Source organism: Chenopodium quinoa, unplaced genomic scaffold (genome assembly GCF_001683475.1).
Source record: "Chenopodium quinoa cultivar QQ74 unplaced genomic scaffold, ASM168347v1, whole genome shotgun sequence".
Classification (NCBI taxonomy): Eukaryota; Viridiplantae; Streptophyta; class Magnoliopsida; order Caryophyllales; family Amaranthaceae; genus Chenopodium; species Chenopodium quinoa.
The window spans coordinates 2,327,303-2,348,318 of NW_018744874.1; the positions used below are offsets into that span (position 1 = coordinate 2,327,303).

At 35.5% G+C, this 21,016-nt stretch overlaps 2 protein-coding genes across 2 annotated transcripts; both read right to left on the reverse strand.

Moving 5' to 3' along the window:
- Nucleotides 1-811: 811 nt before the first annotated feature.
- LOC110705165 (SH3 domain-containing protein 2-like) lies at nucleotides 812-7,031 on the reverse strand. Its single transcript, XM_021883017.1, has 10 exons — nucleotides 6,762-7,031; nucleotides 4,420-4,536; nucleotides 4,273-4,342; nucleotides 4,017-4,168; nucleotides 2,996-3,097; nucleotides 2,669-2,869; nucleotides 2,498-2,560; nucleotides 2,227-2,379; nucleotides 1,711-1,785; nucleotides 812-1,256 (listed from the first exon to the last, which is right to left on the reverse strand). Exons 1-10 carry the CDS (start codon nucleotides 6,819-6,821, stop codon nucleotides 1,140-1,142), a joined length of 1,110 nt encoding a protein of 369 aa, XP_021738709.1. The 5' UTR covers nucleotides 6,822-7,031; the 3' UTR covers nucleotides 812-1,139.
- A 1,058-nt stretch (nucleotides 7,032-8,089) lies between these two features.
- On the reverse strand, nucleotides 8,090-20,663 carry LOC110705168 (MAG2-interacting protein 2-like). The gene is made up of 12 exons (XM_021883019.1): nucleotides 20,215-20,663; nucleotides 20,089-20,137; nucleotides 19,264-19,437; nucleotides 18,299-18,500; nucleotides 17,889-18,103; nucleotides 16,771-17,737; nucleotides 15,615-16,546; nucleotides 15,137-15,225; nucleotides 14,146-14,505; nucleotides 11,566-12,763; nucleotides 11,189-11,454; nucleotides 8,090-11,009 (listed from the first exon to the last, which is right to left on the reverse strand). Exons 1-12 carry the CDS (start codon nucleotides 20,299-20,301, stop codon nucleotides 8,397-8,399), a joined length of 7,152 nt encoding a protein of 2,383 aa, XP_021738711.1. The 5' UTR covers nucleotides 20,302-20,663; the 3' UTR covers nucleotides 8,090-8,396.
- Between the last annotated feature and the right edge of the window lie 353 nt (nucleotides 20,664-21,016).

The following is a 21,016-nucleotide window of genomic DNA, read 5'->3' on the forward strand; positions in this document are numbered from 1 at the left end:
CGAATTGATGTATTCATTTAAAGTTAAAACTATAGTGTAGTGTTATATAAGAAGGGTATCCTATTATATTTTCACCTTTCAAATTGTGACATTTTTGTACTTGTTCATTTGTTTTTTGTAACACTTGGTACAATTTGAAATAATTAATAATTCTTGTTAACAAATTTGAGATGAGATAAGCGAGGTTCAGAGGTTATGAACAATTTTTCCATCAAAATAAGGCTTCCATATTCATTGTGTTGAGTAAAACACAACATCAATATACTAGTATTATAGTACTTCCTCCGTTTCTTTTTAGTTGACAGTTTGACACATTTCTTTAGTCACGGTGCACAAATTCAACCATTCATATCTTTAATTACCGATAAGCAAAATTATGAAAAGTTCTTATTTTGAAAATATATATACCGTGATGAATGTAACAAGATCCCACATGACTATATTTTTCGTTACGTATAAGCACAAAATACGATCAAAACGGAATATGTAAATAGTACTAAAGTCAAAACGTGTCAACTAAAAGAAACAGAGGTAGTATAATACAAAATCAACACTCTCATTAATCCATTCAAGTCCACACATTCTTGAGTCATGATATCTTTTTCTTCCTCATTCTAACTATTGAATTTGGGATGCTAAGTTAGTAATTATTATAATCATCTCTTGCAGCTATTCACTACTCATGCAACATAGATTTTGAAGTATCACTGTATCAGTCACACAAGTGTAATAGCAAGAGTCACATTGAGTATCAGTTGGCATTTGGTAATAAACCAAAAAAAAAAAAAAAAAGGGTACAACAAATAGGCAATAAACCAACAAAAGAAATCAAAAATAGCATATTAAAAATTTGAAGTATCAGTCACACTTTCATGACATCCTCAGTCATTCCCCCTCCCACTTCCGATGTAGACAATACATGACATATACTTCTATAAGATTGCACAAAATGTAAAAGAAAAAAAAAATTGGGAGATCAGAAAGTAAACAAAAATGATAGCTACATCATACACTACAGTAAACCTACGGCAATTGTTCCATTTATATATCAATCAAACAATGAATTTTGGGCTTTGATGTAGAGTTGAAACACATTACAAACAAAACCTTTATCAGTTTCAGCTACCCAGACGTAGATTTCAGAAAACTTCGGCGATCTTGCTTGCTAGTACGCGTTCTCTTCTTTCAATGTAACCGTAAGGAAACCAACCGGCTTTGCCTTTGCTTTCACCTTCAGCCCAGCCGTTGTTGGATACCTGTCAATAGCAGGTTTCAATTTGTGTATTTACTTGAAGTTAAGACAAGATATTTTAACAAATAAATAGAGAAAAAAAAAAACAGCTTGTGCCTTTTTTCCATCATTAATCATGACAAAATATGTGATTTTCAGAATGTTTGATAGGCTGAAGGCTAAAGCTCAAAAGCTTTGCTCTTTTCACATGAAATACTTGTCTAATTTAATGTTTAAGTCATGAAATGAATTAGGTAGCCCATATCTGAATTTCCATTTCTTCAAAACTCATATTACTATGGTGAAATGAGCACCATCAGTCCTGTAAGTTTATGTAACTATGGGGATAACACCATAACGGCATAACTGTCAAAAACAAAATTCATTCAAGCACATAATTTCAGATGCTTGTGACAAAATAACTAAACACAGCAGCAGCCAAAGAGTCAAAATTAAAGGTAAAGATGTAAGCTGCAAACCTTTCGAACAACAACATAATCCCCTATTGACAAATTCAACTCAATGTCGGACTCTGCTTGGTATGGGCATGTGACCTGCAAAATGAAAATATACGTTAAAATCAGAGAAAATCACAAGGGAAGAGAGGGTTACACACAAAGACAAATTACAATAAACCAGCTCCATAGTTTAGCAATCAGTATGAAGTGGGCTCAGATTGCTATTCATTAAGCGTACTGCTGTAGCCTATGCTTCTGTGCATATATATTGATGAAAAAGTAATATATTCCATCACATAAATACTATGAATTGTAACAACCTTTTGATCAATTGAAGCCCTTAGTTTGGAGTCGTATTTTCTTTGGTATAGGCCTCTATTTCCTTCATAATTTGACATTTAAGAAGATGATGATATCTTCTATACTATATTCAACTTCACTCCCACCAGCCCCTTACTGAGCAAAGAAATTGATATATGCATGCTTCTAAGCCATGTTTTTACTACATAATAGAACACAAGGCCAATAGTTACTAACCTCTCCTAGGAAATAACCCATGCTGTCAGTTGTGCCATTCTGAGCCTGAGACGCAAACCCACCATTAACTTCTTCATAAGCTGGAGGTGGTGATACATTGTTCTCAATACTTGGGCTGGGGGCAGCTTCTATACGTTGTCGCTCTGATATCATCTATACATCACCACAAACTAAAGCTTGACCACATCGAAAGAGAAATGAAAAAGATTGCAGACTCAACAGAAACATAAATAATACTTCATATACACAAACTAAGATGAATTGAGGATACCTCGCCTTCAAGCTGTTCAAGTATCTGGAGTGCTCTTTGATGGTAGGCACGTTCTGCTTCCACCTTATATATTGTGGACACGGAAGGGGAAAAAACTTATGGTTCAGCCTTACGACATATGTACTGTATAATATTAATTTAAGTTCTGTAAGATAGAGAATTCCTTATTACCATGGCAATGAGTCGTTGAAGAGTCAATCTCTGTTGCTGACCCTCAACAGCCGCCATTGCAGATGCAGCTTCCTTTCCCAATATCCCCATATTAGATTTCAAGTCATGAAGCTTTGACTCAGCAGCTTCCAACTTCATAACGATTTCTGGATTTCCTGATGCTTCTCTAACTTTTGCCTGACGTTTAGAAACTTCAATTGCCTGTCTAGGTTCAAGTTAGATGAATTTGAAATCACAGACTATGCATGTGAATTTTTAAGTTTAAGGACAAAAGCATATTCTTCCAAGCTCTAAATTATAAGATAATAGTGTAATTATTTGTAATACCTGAGCTTCAGCTTCTTGTCGCATTCGGTCATATCGTTGAGCAAGATGCCGAGCATCTTCTAAGGGAGCTCCCATAACCATTGCTCTTAAGGGCTCCGCTACCTAGTAATCAAAAGACCTTAATAAATATCTTATGGAATTAGATATAGTGTGCTATTAGAAGACATTATATAATAACAAATACACTTTTATTGAACAACTAAAGCACTTAATCAGTCATGGGAAATTGGTGCGACACTTTTCTTAAATTCTTCTTCTTTTTTTTTTCTTGATAGTGAGACACTTCTTTAGGTGGGAAGTTGAGAGAGAAAAGGCTCCAAACAGATTATTTATTTTTTGGCAGGGTATAACTCGTATAAAGGCACCTAGACACTATAAATTTATCTCCTTGCCTTCACTTTGCTCCCTTATTTTTATTTTTTTTAAATATATAATTTAAGCTTCTATTACATATAGCACCTAGGCCATCTATATAAGAATAATTAGAAAACACAAAATTTATTTTGCACTCTTTCAAACAGATTATGCTGTAAGCCTGTAAAATAATAAATATGTATACGTAAGACTATTTTCAAAGTTCAAAGGGTATAAGACTTTATGCATATGCAATACAATATTAGCAATACACACTCATGCCGCGTCCCCATACCCATGTCCAGATCCCAGCAGATTCCTCAGGCGCCCAATTTTCAAAATTGCCATATCAGACACTAGGATTTATATCCGTGTCCAACACTCCTACGGTCCTACCCCAGTCCGTAACATATATGAGTACTGCAACCTTAACTGAACAATAGTGCTATAATTGCATAGTCGGTGAAAGGGTTGCTTATATATGATGATTAGCATCCATCTGCATTCATAGTCAACCTTCTTGCATAATGTTCTCAGTTTGAGGTAGTATATTCCAAAGTAGAAAATAATAAATATAGCCAACTCGTTTCAGTAAATCATTGTTGATGTTCTCCCTTGCTGTTGAAAAACATAGAAACAATGATTATTAAAGCAGAGATGGTCAGACCTGTGTACCAAGAGCTTTTAATAAATTTCCGCGCTCCTTCTCCATCTGTGCACGAGCTCGGGAAAAACTAACAGCTGCTTTGGACAATGTGCTACCACTAGTGCATGTATTTTCACCACCATACTTCCTGCTATCCTCAGACAACTTTGTACCTAATAAACAAGTGGCACACAATGACTAATGATTATAAGAAATCAACTATATTGCTTTCCAAGTGATGAGGGATTACAAACTGATTATATGGGTAGAAAATTACCAATTTCAACTTGCTTCGATCCTGTAACAATATAACCTTCAACTCCACGCACGATATCTCTTTGAAAATGCTGAAACATGATAACATTATAATAAGCAGAAATTTTAACAAGAAAAGTCTAGAGATTTCCAAGGAAAATCAGGTAACCTTAGCAGCTCGTGTTGATATGTAAAGCTTCTCAAGTTTCTGATGTTGATGAAGCTCTGCCTCATCTGTGACCAAATTATCTGAATTATATCCTCCACCAAATTGCTTGAAAACAGCCTACAGTACAGATACAAATCATTAAGATAACATCAATCACAGAGAAAACATTTGTTTGAATTCAGCAATGGAAGTGTCAACTGATAAGTATGCATGTAGCCAGAAAGTAAGCAGGTATTTATCCCTATTTAAAACTTTTTTGGAAATATGAGGTACACAGGTAAGCAAAGAGGGGGATTGTTTATTTGTAAACAAAGGTTGTTCTTTTCACCTTGAAAGATCACTTTTCAGGGGAAAAAAGTCCAAATAAGAACATGTAAGGCGAACAGTAAATACAAGTTCAGGCTTGGGTTACCAATTTCAATTTACAACTAAAACTAAGTTTCAAAAAGTTCAGGTATTACAGATAAGTTTATATGAGAAAGTTTTTGAGTGAAATAACGAAACCTAAAAAGCTAAATGTCAGCTCAATTCCAATGTGACAAGCAAAGAAGCTGAAATTTATCGATCAGAATTATAAATAAATGATATTTCCTTTTGGGATGCTGGCTAGGCACCAAGGCCAACAAACAGAGTGTATATGATTATATCCATGTCTTAAAAACAGAGGTCTAGAGAATTAACGAGTTCAGGTACCAAGATTTGTTAATTAAGTAAAAACCACTACTTCACTAAATGTTTTCAAACAATTTTACTACTTGGCTACATCATTAAACAGCATCCTATAAAAGAAAATAGGAAAGTTGTCGAGCATTAAAAATAATACTGCTGTCCTACTTGCATAAATGTCATTTGAAGAGGTTCAGTACTGATTTTTTTTTTTTTTTTTTTTTATGAGCTTCATATTTAGAATATTGCCATCAATGTATACACTATTAATCAATCATTCAAAGCCTTAATCCCATAAGTGGGGTCGGCTACATGAACCAAAAGTGATTATTCCGTATATTCATCCACAAAAATCTTCCACCTCCATCCCTTCCGAACAAATACCTCATTCTCACGCAAATCAATTTGCTTCATATCCTTTCTAACTCCTTCTAACCAAGTCATTTTCGGTCTCCCTCTACCTCGTTTAAACTCTCTATCAACGTATTCACTGCAGTGTGAAAATCAGACCACCACTCTCCAGTCAAACATGATAACTGATCTGCATATGATTGTAGATGAATCAATATACCCATGAACAAGTGAAAAACCATGAAGCAAGTGCTCACTGATAGTAAACAGGCCCAGCTTGAACATCATGACAGTTCAGCTCACTTACAGTGTATGCAGCGGATATGTCATTAAAATCCATTGCTTGATCTTTTATATCCTCCATTAACTCGATGTGTGGAATTCAAATGATTTGACACAACAAGATCAATGCAACGTGATTCTTTCACAATATGTCAATATCTACTCTACCTCCACACCTAACAGTTGTAAAGAAGATATTTTCATTGGCCAAGCTGAAGCTCATACACTTAATATACAATCAAATTTCTTCAAATGTTCAAGTTCAGCTCACTTTTATCTCTCGAGACTTTATTCAAAGCAAGTGACAAATCAAGTCAATAGATGATTTTCACATGCTGGGTGAAAGTCTCTTTTACCAAAAGGCCTTAGCTTGTGAATTAGTCCATTCGAATACTACTTGTCTTTTCTCCTCCAATGTAATAAGGCTAAAATAAACACCGAAATTTAACTCGCCATTAACCTTCGGAAAGAGCAGTCCTTGCAACATTCTCCTGGTCAAAATCACCTTCATTATACCACCAATGCAATATAAAGTTATAAACTAGCTCCACAAGTCCTCCAGAATCAAGACCCCTACTTCGTCTTACCGGACCCCTCATCTCTCCTTAATTACAGTATAATATGCATTGATATCAAGAAATCAACCTTAAACAGATAAATTTAGACTACTCTAATCTGATCCAAAATTGCCGAATCATCTAAATTTGATCGCATTTCAGTTCAACACCAAAAGTATTAATCATTTCAATTAAACTCAAATCAAATTCATAATTAAGATCGGAAAACCTAGGCAGATCGATCAAATTACTCAATTAACCCCTAAATTTGCAAAAAAAACAGTCAAAATAACGATCTCAATTTACATATTGAATAAAATAAAATCACAAACAAATAAATCAAAATTAGTAAAAGTTTAGCTCAAAGATCAAGAAAATGAGTAAACCGGATCAATTAAAACAAAGAATAATTGGAAATTGATGATTTGAGGGTAAAATTAGGGTTCAGTCGGAAGTAATTAACGAGAAAAAATTCAAAAAAAAAACCTGCTGCTGCTTAGCAACTTGTTCGCGGAGACGAGTAGCTTGCTTTCTGATAGCTTCCATTAACAAATTCAATGTCTGTGTGCTTTCTGCTCGCGGGAGAGAGAAAAAGGAACGTTGTAGAGAGAGAAATAAGAAAGAGAAATCACAGATTTCAAATCATAACCTTTTTTAGTTTTACACCCACTTTTTATTTTTATTTTTTAATTCATTTTTTATCCATTTAAAAACTTTAGACATGGATGTTTAAAACTTTAGGAAAATTTGCATATTGCATTCATTTAAAGTTCGTATTTTACAAATTACAACCATTTAAATTTTTTTTTGCAAATTACAGCTCAAAAGTTCGTATAAATTGTAAATTGCAGCCCGATTCAATTTTTTCATCGGTTTACATGTTGAAAAATCTTCGGTTAAGATTTTAGGGGTCATTTTATCCCTTAGGAACCCGAATTGAGCTCGGAATTAGCAAAAAAATAACATAAGTGTCTCATATTTACAGTTTTCCACAAATCGATACACTTTTGTTACGCAAAACGAGATACTTGTGTTATTTTTTTGTTAATTCCGAGTGCAATTCGGTCCCCTAAGACCTTAAATGGCCCCTAAAACCTTAAGCGAAGATTTTTCAACTTGTAAACCGATGAAAAAGTTGAATCGGACTGCAATTTACAATTTATATGAACTTTTGGGCTGCAATTTGCAATTTTATTTAAGTGGCTGCAATTTGCAAAATATGAACTTTAAATGGCTGTAATTTGCAAATTTTCCAAAACTTTAAGTACAAGTAGGTTCTTCCGGGTTTTTTTTTTTGGTATTAATTAAAGACATGTTTTGATTTACTGCTGAAGTACTAAAATAAAATAAACAAATACTATACATAAGAAACTACTTGAAAGTCAAAACATTACAAAAATTATAAAACAAAAGATATTGAATTATATATGTACACACTTGAAAGTCAAAACATTACAAAAATTATAAAACGAAAGAAGTACAGTTTAAAAATAAAGTGAAATTTATGTTCATATTGAAAAATAAAAAATTACAACATATGAGATGCTAGAAAACTTATTTCAAAAAAAAAAAAGATACTAGAAAACTTGTTTTATTTTCCTCAAAATAAAAAAAAAATATAAAAAAAAAATTATAAATATAAAAAAAAAAAAAAAAAAAAAAAAAAAAACTTGTATTAATGTGCACCACTTTTCTAATATGAATTCTTTATAATATGTTTATATTACAGAATTTAAGTTTTTTAACGACAAGTGAGCAAACAAATAAAACGATATTTGATGCAATGTTTACAAGAAAAGGACAAAGCAACAAAATTTGACTAACACTACTTGAATATTAGGGTCGAATTCCAGAAATCTACTGTCAGTTCAGAATTATACTGTACATCATATTTCAAACAATGTATGAATGTATCACCAATTCCCAAAAAAAAAAAAAAAAAAAAAAAAAAAAAAAAAAAAAAACAATGTATCACCAACAGCTTACTCTTAGATGTACAATTCAACAGAGCAAAAAACATGTACAAGGCCCCTACATATATTTTGCTACAACAAAATTCCTTTAGCTGGAACGAAAATTCTCAGCAGTGTATACCCAAAAAATGGGTTTAGTATAACAAAACTATGAACTACTGTTTGGAAGCAATATTAATGCAGATCGGATCAAGTTCTTCAATTTTAATTCCAAGTTAGACAGTGTCTGTCCTAGTATCTCTGGCTTTCTTGCTTCTGTTGCAGAGCCACGGCATTCTAGTTGCTGCATGTGGCTTCGCAAATACCTGCTGAGGCCAGCCTCGGCAACATTAATCAGGCAAAGAGAAGGATTTGTGTGCATAAATTTCGTAACAAGAAATCCAGCTAAAATTTGCTGATTTGCCTTCACCAGTTCTGAAACTAAACAAGGAAACAGAATTTGTACGAAAGTAAGGCAGAAGCCTTCGATCTCATCATCTATCAGATTCTGATTTGTCTTTGACAACAGGAAATTCTGAGATTGATGTGATAAATCGCCCACCAAGTAACAGATGTAAGAGAAAGTAGCTCCAAGTGCTGGTTCAGAAATTAGGGTGGATATAATCCCAGAAGATAAAACAAGAATTAACAAGTTCTTATCAGTGTTCTCCGGTATACCTTCCAGTTTAAGCTTGTTTTCAATTGCATCTAAGCAGCGCATATGTAGTGTTCCATATGGAAGCATTAGCACTACTTTTAGGGCCATGAAGGAATCAGAACCAATTAACATGCTACTCAAGTTGCTTGCATCATCTTCATCAATCAAGACCAAATCAGATCTTTTCAAAGATCGATCAATTAATTTCACTACTTCATGGAATAGGGACAGCATGATGAGTTTTCTTAGAATCTCCATCCAACATGTGTGCAAAGGATGTATAGATACTAAAGATTCAATTTTCTCTTCCTGAACAGGTTCCTCATCATGAATGCTTTCTTTTTCCCAACCCTCATCATCCCAATCACTCCAGTTATTGCCTGCATCAGATGCCACTGAGACTTCTGCAGAAGCTTCTTTTTTCTCCACGAGAAAGAGGGTTTCCCATTCCTCCAAAATGGCCACAAGAGTACCAATATGTGCATGTGTATCCGCAGCTTCACACACTTTTGCAAAGCAAGAAACAGCTGAATCAACTGTCAAGAGATCATTGGCACTTATATCCAAGTGCGAAGAAATTGATCCTGCAAGCTCAGTTGTTCTCAAAGCAACAAGTGCATTATCAAACCTGTTAGAACCTTCTGATTGATTTGGAAGTGGCTGCTCTGCTGTCAGTTCAGTATTCTTGCTTGTGGAATTCCATTCATCCCATTCTTCCCACGAAAGAATACTACTTTCCTGATCTGTTGATAGCTTACCTTTTCTGCCTAAAATGAATTGCAATACCTCCAAGACATACACTCGTACATGACTAGGCAACTGCAAGTTATCAGAAAACTTGGCTAACCTTTCCCAAACTGCAGTTCGAACCACCTTTAGACCTTCTAGGTCACCTTCAAATCTACTTAAAGAAGATAGCAAGTTGCGCAAGTTATGTCGTTCACTATCATCATGTACTAAGTTAGACAAAGTACTTTCTAGTATGTCTAGGTATAAATTACAAACATCAATATAACAACTAACGCCACTCTCGGTGTCCAAGCTCATACCATGGTCAATCGTGCATTCAGAAAGAGCTTCAGAAAATACAGCCTCCACAGAGCGAAACTCACAACCAGATAAGATCATAGCTCTACAGAAAGAGCAATATACCGTAGGACTAGTTAATAAGCTGCAATTGGCAAAGAAATATACAGTGCCCCATCCTTGACTTGGAGTAATTTTTCCCTTCACCACTAACCTCAAGAAAACCTTAAGGCATATCATCAAAGAAACTGCAGCAAACTTCTCATCTGAACTTTCAGCCATTTCCACCATATCAGCATTCAATTTCATCCAGAAATTCAGAAGTACAATAAGGCAATCATTCAGACATAGATCACTGAAAGCACTCTCTCTAACAAAATGCAAAGGGATAACATTACAGAAGTACCGCTTCATGATGACTAAAGCAGACTGGCATTCCAAGATTCTAATGTGCTTACTGCACGCATCATAGGTCTGCTCAACTTCGCTTAGCAAGCTTTGTAGGCTCTCAGGATTTTCAAGATGAATCTTTTTAGCTCGGTACTCCAAATTCTCTAACAAATTTACAACATGATGCTTATACACATCTTGCCATGATATAATATCCTTGGAGGTTGTTCTGGTAATGGTACAATGAAGCTCTTGCACCATTTTTGAAAGTGCTTCCACAGTAAATTCACTAACATGTCGGCAAACTTCATCATCGAAATGAACAGAGTTCAGACAGCCTAAATTAATGTCTACAATGTTTTTGAAGTTCATATCTGTTATGAAGGAGACACGAAAGCATTCTTGTTCAAGGACCCGATAGAAATGCCCCAATGTTACAGATGAATCTCCTAACCCTTGAAATTCTGAGGGATGCAAACCTTTTGTTTCCGCCAAATGCAGGTAACAGTCTGAAAGCTGTGCAAAAATATAAGCAAGACGAGCTTTATTGCAACCATCAATTACAGGATACACGACCGAGGTTATGACATCAATTGTCTTTGTAGCAGATTCGAGGATTTCTCCCTTAAAATCTGAAATTTCAGAATCAATTTCCTCATTACTCCAAACCTCTGAAACTAATACACAAGCAAGAAACTTCAACAAGACCTGGAGAAGAACAAATAGCAATATCATCAAATGACCTCTTAAGACAAAAAAAAAAAAAAAAAAAAAAAAAAGAAATGCATGTACATTTGTATGCCCAAGTGTCAACAACTTAAGAAAAAGTATTAAAAATTAAAAAATGAATCATTCTGAATCATTTAAAGAAATACTTCAGCATTTACCTCTGTACGATTTAAGCCATAGGTGTCTGTCAATTTCAACATGTCTCTCAAGATAGGTTTCTTTTGTAACCGTACTGAGTCAATAAAGGACATGACAACACTATTCATGTACTGTAAATCCCCGGATAAGAAGCGTGCAGTTTCAACTCCAGGAATTAGTTCCTCCAACACCTTTACACGATCTGCCAACCGCTTTTGCTCTTCCAGTTTCAGCTTCCAGCCTCTCCAAAATGTGGCTTGTGCTTTTTCAACTTTTTCCAGTTCATCTAAATAATAAAAAAAATATCATGGAAGATTATTACAAACATAAAAAGTACAATTTTGATGGAAATTTCAATCTCCATGCAATTAAATCTAAACAGAAAGGTATTAGTTACCTGAACTAATCTTCTCCTGAAACTTTCTCTGCAACAGCTCTCTCCTCTGAAGTGGATCTTTACATGCATTTCCTGAATTGTGTAACAAGCTATATACCATCCCCACATTCATAATGCTACAAATCTCCTGGTAATCCTCCCGAGTTTTGAGCTGCTGTTCAATAACTTCCACCCCATGAAAAGCATCAATAAGGTTTAAAAGGAAAGAGCAACCCACAACATCATCTTCCTCCGTGACTGGTGGTTCCATAATGTGTTTAGCCAGAGAGGAAATCAGATCATCCCTGGGAGCAAATCCATTCCTAGCCAACCAGGACAAAATTGTTATTACAGCTTGGGTTCTTACTGAAACATATTGCTTTCCAGGCACCGAAACGGGATAGTGATTTGATACCGATTCTGGTTCACAGCTTAATTGAACTAACCATGGAAGCTGCAAATTAGCAAAAGACAGAACTTTCCTGTTCTCTCTTAGGACATCATCCCAACTGGTCCCATTTGCCACAGGAATATCTTTAGCAACCTTAGAAATTACTACCTTAATTTTATTTAATAAAGTCTCTTCATCCTCAGAAAAATCACCAGCCATTATAGGTTGAGCAGTGTGATCAGGAGCTGAAATAGTTGAGGAACTCTTAACAGCAAACTCATCTGTACCTGTTTGCATCATCAGCGACTCATATTGGGCTTGCATATCTAGATCTTTCCACGCATGTAGCAAGTCGCCAATGGATTCATCATCACAATGGCACAAAGCAAAGCCCAGAAGCTGCTTACGAGAGCTTATATCCATGTTCTCAATGGCAGGACCCCTAGCTATTGCAGCACAAAGATCCCAAATGAAACCATGGCCTTTCCTAGCCAAAACAAGGCATAGATCTAAAGCCAACTGCAGATCTCCAGCAACAGCAGCTTCACGTGCTATAGCTTCTTGAACAACAGATATATCTTCCTGAGAAGCTAACCCAAGAAGCTTGGCAACTTCAATTATTTCATCAACATTTAGATATGCTCCAGCCTGGCTAGTAATAGCCATCTTGACGATTTCCATTGGATCTTTTATTTGCTTATACTGCATAGGCAAAACATTGACACCAAGATTCGGCAGTTTGACTGTTAATGCGTCAATAACATCAGCCTCCATTCTAACAGTTGGGCTGCTAGGAAAGAGGTCAAGACAGTCCCTAGCCTTCCAGATCTGAAACAAGTTGAGAAAATATGATAAAAGGGTTATAAAATAGGCAATCAGTTAAAATCAGTTAAGAACTTAAAGTAGAATGTTGACATCCAAAACAAAAACACTGGACAAGAGGCATGCGACGACCTTTGCATCACATAATCAACTAATCATTTCTTAGAAAAATATTAAATATAGATGAAGAGTGCACACAAGCAAATAGCAACTAAGAGAGTATAATAGCAAAAGCTACACTTCCTAATCATGAAATGAACAATTTTACAGATATACCCATTTAATTAAGTGATAAAAGCCTTTAAGGCATTAATTTTGTTTTCTATAACCATTTACAAAGGAGAGCCATACAAAACATACAAGATCAATTCCAACCACAAAGCCAATAATTACAAAGGATCCTGCCTATAGACTAAAGTAGACAACTAAAGATTCTCTAGATACTCTTATCTCCCAGATTACAAAAGGTATTATCCATTTCTTCCTAAAAAAGAGCCTTAGTTTAGATTATCCCTCATCTCTCCCTGAAAAATTGTCATTTTTATGATATAATTAAGATATACCCAACTGGATTATAAGTGCCTTCTATTTCTTTGTCCTCTTGTGTGTCATCCCTCAAGCTTAAATGTGCTGTACTGATGATTTACCTCTCTTTTGCAAAGATGTACGTGCCTTATATTTACTTAATGATAAGAAATTCTCTAACTTCACCTACGCTTCTAGTTTGACATCCGTTCTTTATAAGCCATCCATATACTTTGATAATGTACATCTATTTCCTGGGAGAGATTATCAGGCTATCAGCCTTTCAACACTTTTCACTTGGTAACCCAAATGAAAACTTGGAAGACCTTAATTCTGCTAAGAAGCCATCTAATATCTAAAGTATTAAATAAGAGAATTTAATAATCAAAACTTGAAGCTAAAGCATTTTGCACTGCTCATGGAGACATGGGCATACATAGTTACTGGGCCACTGAGTTTGTTCTGCAAAACATTGTTGTAGGGAGGCCACCAATATCTGCCAATATTCATACTCCGAGGGTGGGGGGAGGGGGAGCCAGATGTTGTGTTCACTGGTTTTGAACTACGGACAGAAAAGCAGCCATGAAAGTTGATAGTTTGTGGAACCGGTGGGTCAGCCATGTTTAGTTAGTGAGACTCCAACCTTATTTAGACAAATCACAACCAGACTAAAGAACTTATGTCCTGTTAAGTCAGGGTTGAGTGGATGCACCATCCCAAAAATAAAAAATAAAAAGAGCCATTCTCTCTCAATTTCTTTAGATTGGGGGGGAGGGGGGTGTTGCTTGACTGCACGCAGAAGTATGAAGAAAAAATTAGCCATATTACCAACTACAAGCTACATTCAAAACAACAAAGATTACCTCAGAGGATGATAGACTTGATGCTGAGAAAAAATATTCCCGTGCTGTTTGAATCACAAGGCTTTCTGCCTTGTCAGTTGGCAGACTGATTGTTCCCGTACCCTTTAAATAGTTCCTTGCAAGAGAAAATCTCCCAGCTTTAAGCAATCCTCTGCAAAATTCCATTAACATATACTCCAAGTCTAAGAATGGGAAGGCTTTTTCCTGCAAGCACTGCAAATCACGCCACATACTTGCCCAGTCGTTGTCCGATCGAGCAGGTTGACGTCTTGCAAATTTTGAGAGGACAAGACGAAGAATCTGTTTTACAGCCTTGTCATCTTTATGAGCCTCATGAAAAAAATTCACTGGTTTTGGAACCTGAAGTTCAAAAAAACAAGGGGAGGGAAAATGAGAAAAATTTGTGAGTGTATATGTATATCATTGGCTTTACTTCCCATGATACTTTCAATCATTTTCCGACAGCTATTCCATTTTGGAATTCAACACAGGTAAAATGTAAACGATAAAACACCTTCATATGCTCAAAACAGAGAAAAAAAATCAGATTTCTGGATGGAAATTGTATCAATATCTGACTTTCTGAGCTTCAGCTTACTCTTCTTTATACAAAACATCACCAGCTGGTGTGACTGTGTAACCCACACTGGCTGTTGTCTCGCCATCCCAGGCAGTAAGAAATACTAAATGATGAGATACTCCAAGTCATCCACTTAAAACAGCAATGCAGGAATACAAAATAGAACAATTTCCATTAAGGCATATGACATGTATCATGTAGGTTGTAGACCAGTGAAAATACTCATTGATGGATATAAGTGGCAATAGGAAAAGCTTATAATAATCTACAACTGTTTCTTACACTCTCTTCTAAATTTAAATTAGCCTTTCAGATATCTGTCACAAACTCACAATGATAAAGCAATACACTTAGAGTTAAGTTTCAAACAATTTAGAGAAGTTGTTGGGCATCAGATGATCAGATACAAACCTGATATAGAGCCAATAGTCGCCCTGCTTCAATATGACCCTCTGCTATTCTGAGTTTTTTCTCTAGGCTCTCAGAACGAATGTCACTACCTGCATAACCATATACATCACATTATATTAGTCAACAAATTAATCAGAGGCACTCTAGACTTCTTTGACTTGTAATCATACAAAAAACAAAGATAGCCAATACGTTCCTAAGTTGAGAGAAATAGAACTGTGGCACAGATAATGAAAGTATAAGCCATGCTTGTTGTGACTTACAGAGACAATAAAAAAAATGAAAAAAAATTACAAACAAACAAACAAACAAACAAAAAAATCCCAAAATCCACTCCATTGGGGACCCATTTATCATAAATTGTTTAAATTAGATAGATAGTTGTAAATTCATGAATAATGCTCAACATTATGCATCTCTGAAACTAGTAAACTTTATTTCTAATATGGAGAGCAGGTTACAGTAGGAATAAACTCACCTCTTGAATTTGGAAACTTCGACAGAATGGATGCCATAGTATTCCACCTATCCATAGCATTGCACGAGTATATGCACTGAAGAGCACATTCAGCTGCTTCCATCTCATCCACAAAAAATCCACATTGTACATCCCGATACCATTCATCAATGACCACGGAGCAAAATTCAATTTTGCTCTGAGCAGCATTCTCCTTCAACCACTGAACCAAAAATGAATCCCTCTGATGTTCTACTTCCAAATGAAGTTTATTCATCATGAATGGGATTGCTCGAAAACGTAATCTTTCAACAATATTCTCTTCTTTCACACCCTTAAGTATGGTTTTGAACTTCTCATAGTCAGACATATGCTCCCATTCAATAAGACTGATAGGACAATGCATCTCATCATCAATTCCTTCAGAATAAACAAGCTGTTGCAAGTACCAAACATCATCAAGAAACTGCTGTAACTCATACATACCCCTACGGCAACCATAGTCAATCAAGCAGATACTATTCTCTAGCTGTCCACTTAATTTATCAATTTCTTGGGCCCTTTCCTTGTACCATATCAGTATCTCACTAGTTGACGGCCATAAAATCCCATAGAGTTGCTTAATTATAGGTTCAGTTTTAATAAGCACAGCTCTTCCATCAGTTTCAGGTAACTTTCCGATATATTCCATCATATCTTCACATTCAACCCAGTCTCTCTCTCGAAGAGGAGTAACAGGAGGAGGGGCCCTTCCAGGAAGGAGTTGACTGTACGTCTGGACTTGAATGGTTTCAGGTATAGCACCCAGTATTTTCAGAATAAAGGGGGAACAGGAGAAAGGATGTCGCTTGAATAGAAGATTCAAAGCTCCGATTTTTCCATTCTCAGCAAGCTTCACAGCTGCTTCAGTAATCGACATTACACGGAATTTACTGTATTCCTGCACAGAAAACCTGCACAACTATGTCATTACACAATGAGTCAGTGGTACCTTAAACTCTTTAACCGAGAGAATTCCAAGACATATGGCATCACACTTTCATGATATCACTACAATTAACTAAAAAAACTGAAAAGATGTACAATTGGAAAAATAGAAAAAGGAAATCTGTAAATTCCAATGCTTTGTGTGTTGTCATTACTCTTGTGAAGCCAATGTTTACTGAGGAAATAATACCTGCCCATGTTTATTCCAAGAAAAGTCTCCAGCCTATCCTTGAATTGCAACAGCTGAAGTCTTGTCAGACGAGAATCCCATACATGTTCACACAAGTCAGATTCAGGTTCAGAAAACTTGTAGTGATTAGTCAGGTTAAGCCCATATGCAAGTAAAGCTCGCAATGCATCTTCTGTTTGCCCAACTCTCTCAACACATTCACGAAGCACAAAAGCTTCATCCTTGACATTAAATAGAAGCATATGCACCTCATCACTCCCTTGTGCAGAGTGCAGCCACTGAGATTTGAATACTTGATCCTTATCCAATTTGTAACGATCAGCAAAGTCTAAAGCAGACTGATAACTATGACTATTGATAAGGACATCATACATTTCAGGAACTGATTTCCTTGAAAATGACAGCAACCTCCATGAAAATCTTGATGTCTCAACTTGATTAAGGTTCCCTTCAATATACTGGTCCATATCATGAATATAACTTATTTCCATATGATCAGCAGAATTTAGGGTCTCTTTAAGCAACGGGATATCTAAAACAAACACTTTTCCCGAGAAAAATTCAGTTCTCTCCAAGACAGGTACAGAAAACAAAGGATCATTGTCTAAAAGCTTTTTCCCACTAATGACGTCAAACATGGTCATAGCACCTCCCTTTTTTGCTATAGTACACACATGATCAGACCACCAAGTAAAATCGACAATATCTTCTAGAAAATCATTGTCTGTCCCTCCACAAGTAAATAGAGAAAGAGACGAGCTATCAACACTAAGCTTAAATATGTTCAAACGTGCTCTTAAATCCAGGGTCCCAATAAACTTTCCATGAGGTGAGATCAGCACCTTTGGAGATACGACCAGGCCTCTAAACCCCTTAGGTTTGCTATAAACGCCTTCAAATTGCAGAGAATTGACTTGTAGCAAACCTGATTTTTGACTCCAGCGCCATACAGAGAGTGTAGAAGATCCTGCAGGTGGAAGCAACAATTGATAACCATAAAGATTAAAGTGCAGTTCTAAATAAAACCTCTTTTAGTAAAATTCTAAAAAAAAACTCATCACTTGTATATACAGAGAAGAGCATGTATTGATTTTAATAAAGGATGCAAACTAAAATACCAGTAGGGCTGCTAGCAGTTATAGAAATATTGGTAGGGACACCAACTAGAACAAGCAAAGAATGTTCTGGGTTGTAGTCTAGACAGAAGAAATTTAGTGAAAACTGTCTCTTTATGTCACTCCAAGTCCGTATTGAAGAGAGAGAAGCACTCAGATCCTGGCTGATCTCAATGTGATGAAGAGTTCCATCAGAAGTAAGAAAATTGAAGTTACACCTGCAAAACTCACATAATTAAAACAAATACACAATGTAGTGACCATCACAGCCTAACTTAAACATAGAAGAAAGAAATTTTGAGTTTTTCCCACAAGGACATCCCAAAAACACTGGAAAGAAATTGAAATACTTCCATGCCTGGTAAACCCATTTAGATTGACTGGTTATGCTACAACACAGAAAGAAAACTTACAAGAGAGGTTCCGTTGCCTCCGTAACATCAGGCACAAAAAGGCCCACGATTGGAAACGCCAATTTCAGATGCCTGCGCTCAATTCTTATTAGTTCATCACCATTTGACTTGATAAAGTATAATGTGTCCACATCATCAACAATTCCGAGCACATCATGAGATTCTGACCATGCTCCAAGAGTAAATGCACCAACATTATTACCTAAACAAACATAACAAATTTCAATTTTATTTCCAGTAAAACTTGCAGTATCAAAGCTATCATTATCTGTAGCCACTAGCAGACTCTTTGCTCCTTGGTTTTCATCCAACCTTCACTGCTTCTCAGAGCTTACGCTACTTAGTGTTTGTAAGAATGAGATAAGGCATATAATTTATACTACCTCCATTAACTTTAAGTTGCGACAAAGGGGTATTTTTTGTGAGATATTCCTTTGTTGCAACTAAAATTTAACAGATGTAGTGATTAAGTTATTGTATAGGCAGATAATATGATATGGAGAGAATTTTTTCTAATACTGATAAACAAATAGGGCCATGGTAGAGGCACTTTTTCTTAAACTAGTAAAAAGATTCAACTGAGTTGAATCTGAATTTGAGTCTTGGATCTGCATACTTGAATCTGAGTTTGAGTATTAAAGCACCAAGGTACAAGAAAATTATTCTCCATAGTAAAATTCAAGACTTAATAAAGTATTATTAATTTATTACTATTCTTTGACTGCTGGATATACTTGCATACATCCAATCCCCCTTATCAGCCCAGAATATGAGCATCTTCAGAGGCATTGAGAATGTGGGAAATATTGTTATTCATGCAGTACAGAAATTCAAAACATATATCAACAAATGATTTTTGAAAAAAAAAAAAACCAATAACCAGTAAACAAAATGCCAAATCAAAACATTAGATGCACAGCTTCTAGCATCAACATCTTAACTACAAATAAGATAGTAAATCTTACTAGCAAAAGTCCCATATGGTTGATGATACTCCTCATCCTTCCGTAAAATGGTTATATGATTTCCAACAGCAACAGCCACTCGTTCACCTTTAGGGGCTACAAACAACGACACCAACCTCTTCAATTTCTTTGGTTGTCTATACGCATTCCACTTTTCTTTAATTTGAGTCAGACCTAAAAGAAACGCAAAAGAAGAGAGCTCATAAGAAACTCCCTAGTACTCCTCATACAATCGTTTCGTTCATTGACATGCAAAAAGACGATGGAATCCATGACAATGCATGGCTTAGAACGCCGATCTAATAACATAATCAAGCATATAGAAACTATCTAGTACAGAGTTCCAATCCCAATCAAGGAAGAAAAATCACATATAACTAAAGCTATAGTTTAAACCTCAATCAAGGAAGAAAAAATCACATATAACTAAAGCTGAAACTAATGTCTACAGCTCAAGTATAGTCTTCTACAAATCAGTAATCAGCCTAATTGTGCAACTATCGCAATCAACCGGGAAAACGATCAAACAGCGATTCACACATTGATATTGCCCATTCCAATCCCGCCTCATTTCAATTCAGCAAAGACTACACTCATTTCACTCTCAATACACCAGAAACAAATTCAATTGTTTCCAAGCTGAATAACACCCTAACTAAATCTTACTTTCATAATTCTATTAATTCTACCCTAAAACAATACAATTTACTTTACAATCACTAGATAATCAAACCATAGTACATAATTATCACTTGCATAACATATTTAAACTTAAACTACCCAATTATGGCAAAATTGCTAGCAAAAAAATCAAATTCAACATACCTCGAGTTGAAATCAATGACAATACTCCTGAATTAGCAGTATCAATAACCTGAAATCACCAAAATCAATCACAATTAACAAACAATTTGCGCCAAAAAACCTAAACAAATTGAGAGAATTTCAAACCTGTTGAGGCGGATAATTAGGGAAACAAGGTCCGGAAGCGTGTTGAAGAGTTTGATAGAGAACCTCAGATGAGGTTGCTTCCGCCATTGAAGAACCTCGATTTGTCGGAGAGAGTATATATACTCTATGTGACCACCATTAAAAGCGACGAACCGCCGTAAAGAACACCGTAGAAGCGTCGAGAACGGCGGAGATCTGATTGATGATGATCTTAGCAATGGAGTAAGGTTGCGATGTGGGAGTGAATCAGATTTGGGGAGGAGAGAGAAGAAAGTAAATCGTGATACGGACCATGTAAATTATTTACTGCGTTACAAAATTTTACCTTTTTTTTTTTTAAACCAAAAAATTTACTTTTTTTTAATTTAAGGTAAAAAATAATAATAAAAAAAATACCAATACATCGTTTTGGGGTGTAATTAGGGGTGCTAATTGAGTTGAGCAGCTCGCGAGCAACTCGTACTCAACTCGGTCAACGCTCGGTCAAAACTCGACTCGAGATGTTAACGAACACGAGTTGAGCAAGCTCTAACTCGTTTCGATAAGCTCGTGAGCAACTCGATAATATATTATTAATATAGAATTTGCATACAAAGTTACTATCTTTAAACAAATTTGACACTTATTAAATGTTAATTTAAATCATAAAAAAAGAAAGAGTAAATTTTAAAATATATATATATATAATAAGGAAAACAATATAAATTGAACAAAAAATAAATAAAGGAATATAATAATAGAAGGACCAAAATTTTAACGAGCAGATTGTGAGCTACTGGACTCGACTCGAAACTTTAACGAG

Bases quoted from the DNA above. Each gene is read 5' to 3' on its own strand.
- LOC110705165 (XM_021883017.1), bottom strand. From the start codon at position 6,821: ATGGAAGCTATCAGAAAGCAAGCTACTCGTCTCCGCGAACAAGTTGCT. The intron at 4,537-6,761 runs GTTTTTTTTTTG...TCTGTACTGTAG, and splicing joins AAGTTGCTAAGCAGCAGCAG to GCTGTTTTCAAGCAATTTGG. The intron at 2,380-2,497 runs GTATCCTCAATT...GGTGATGTATAG, and splicing joins TTGAACAGCTTGAAGGCGAG to ATGATATCAGAGCGACAACG.
- LOC110705168 (XM_021883019.1), bottom strand. From the start codon at position 20,301: ATGGCGGAAGCAACCTCATCTGAGGTTCTCTATCAAACTCTTCAACAC. The intron at 18,501-19,263 runs GTAAGATTTACT...ATGTTTGTTTAG, and splicing joins ACCATATGGGACTTTTGCTA to GTAATAATGTTGGTGCATTT. The intron at 18,104-18,298 runs GTAAGTTTTCTT...TGAGTTTTGCAG, and splicing joins GAGGCAACGGAACCTCTCTT to GTGTAACTTCAATTTTCTTA.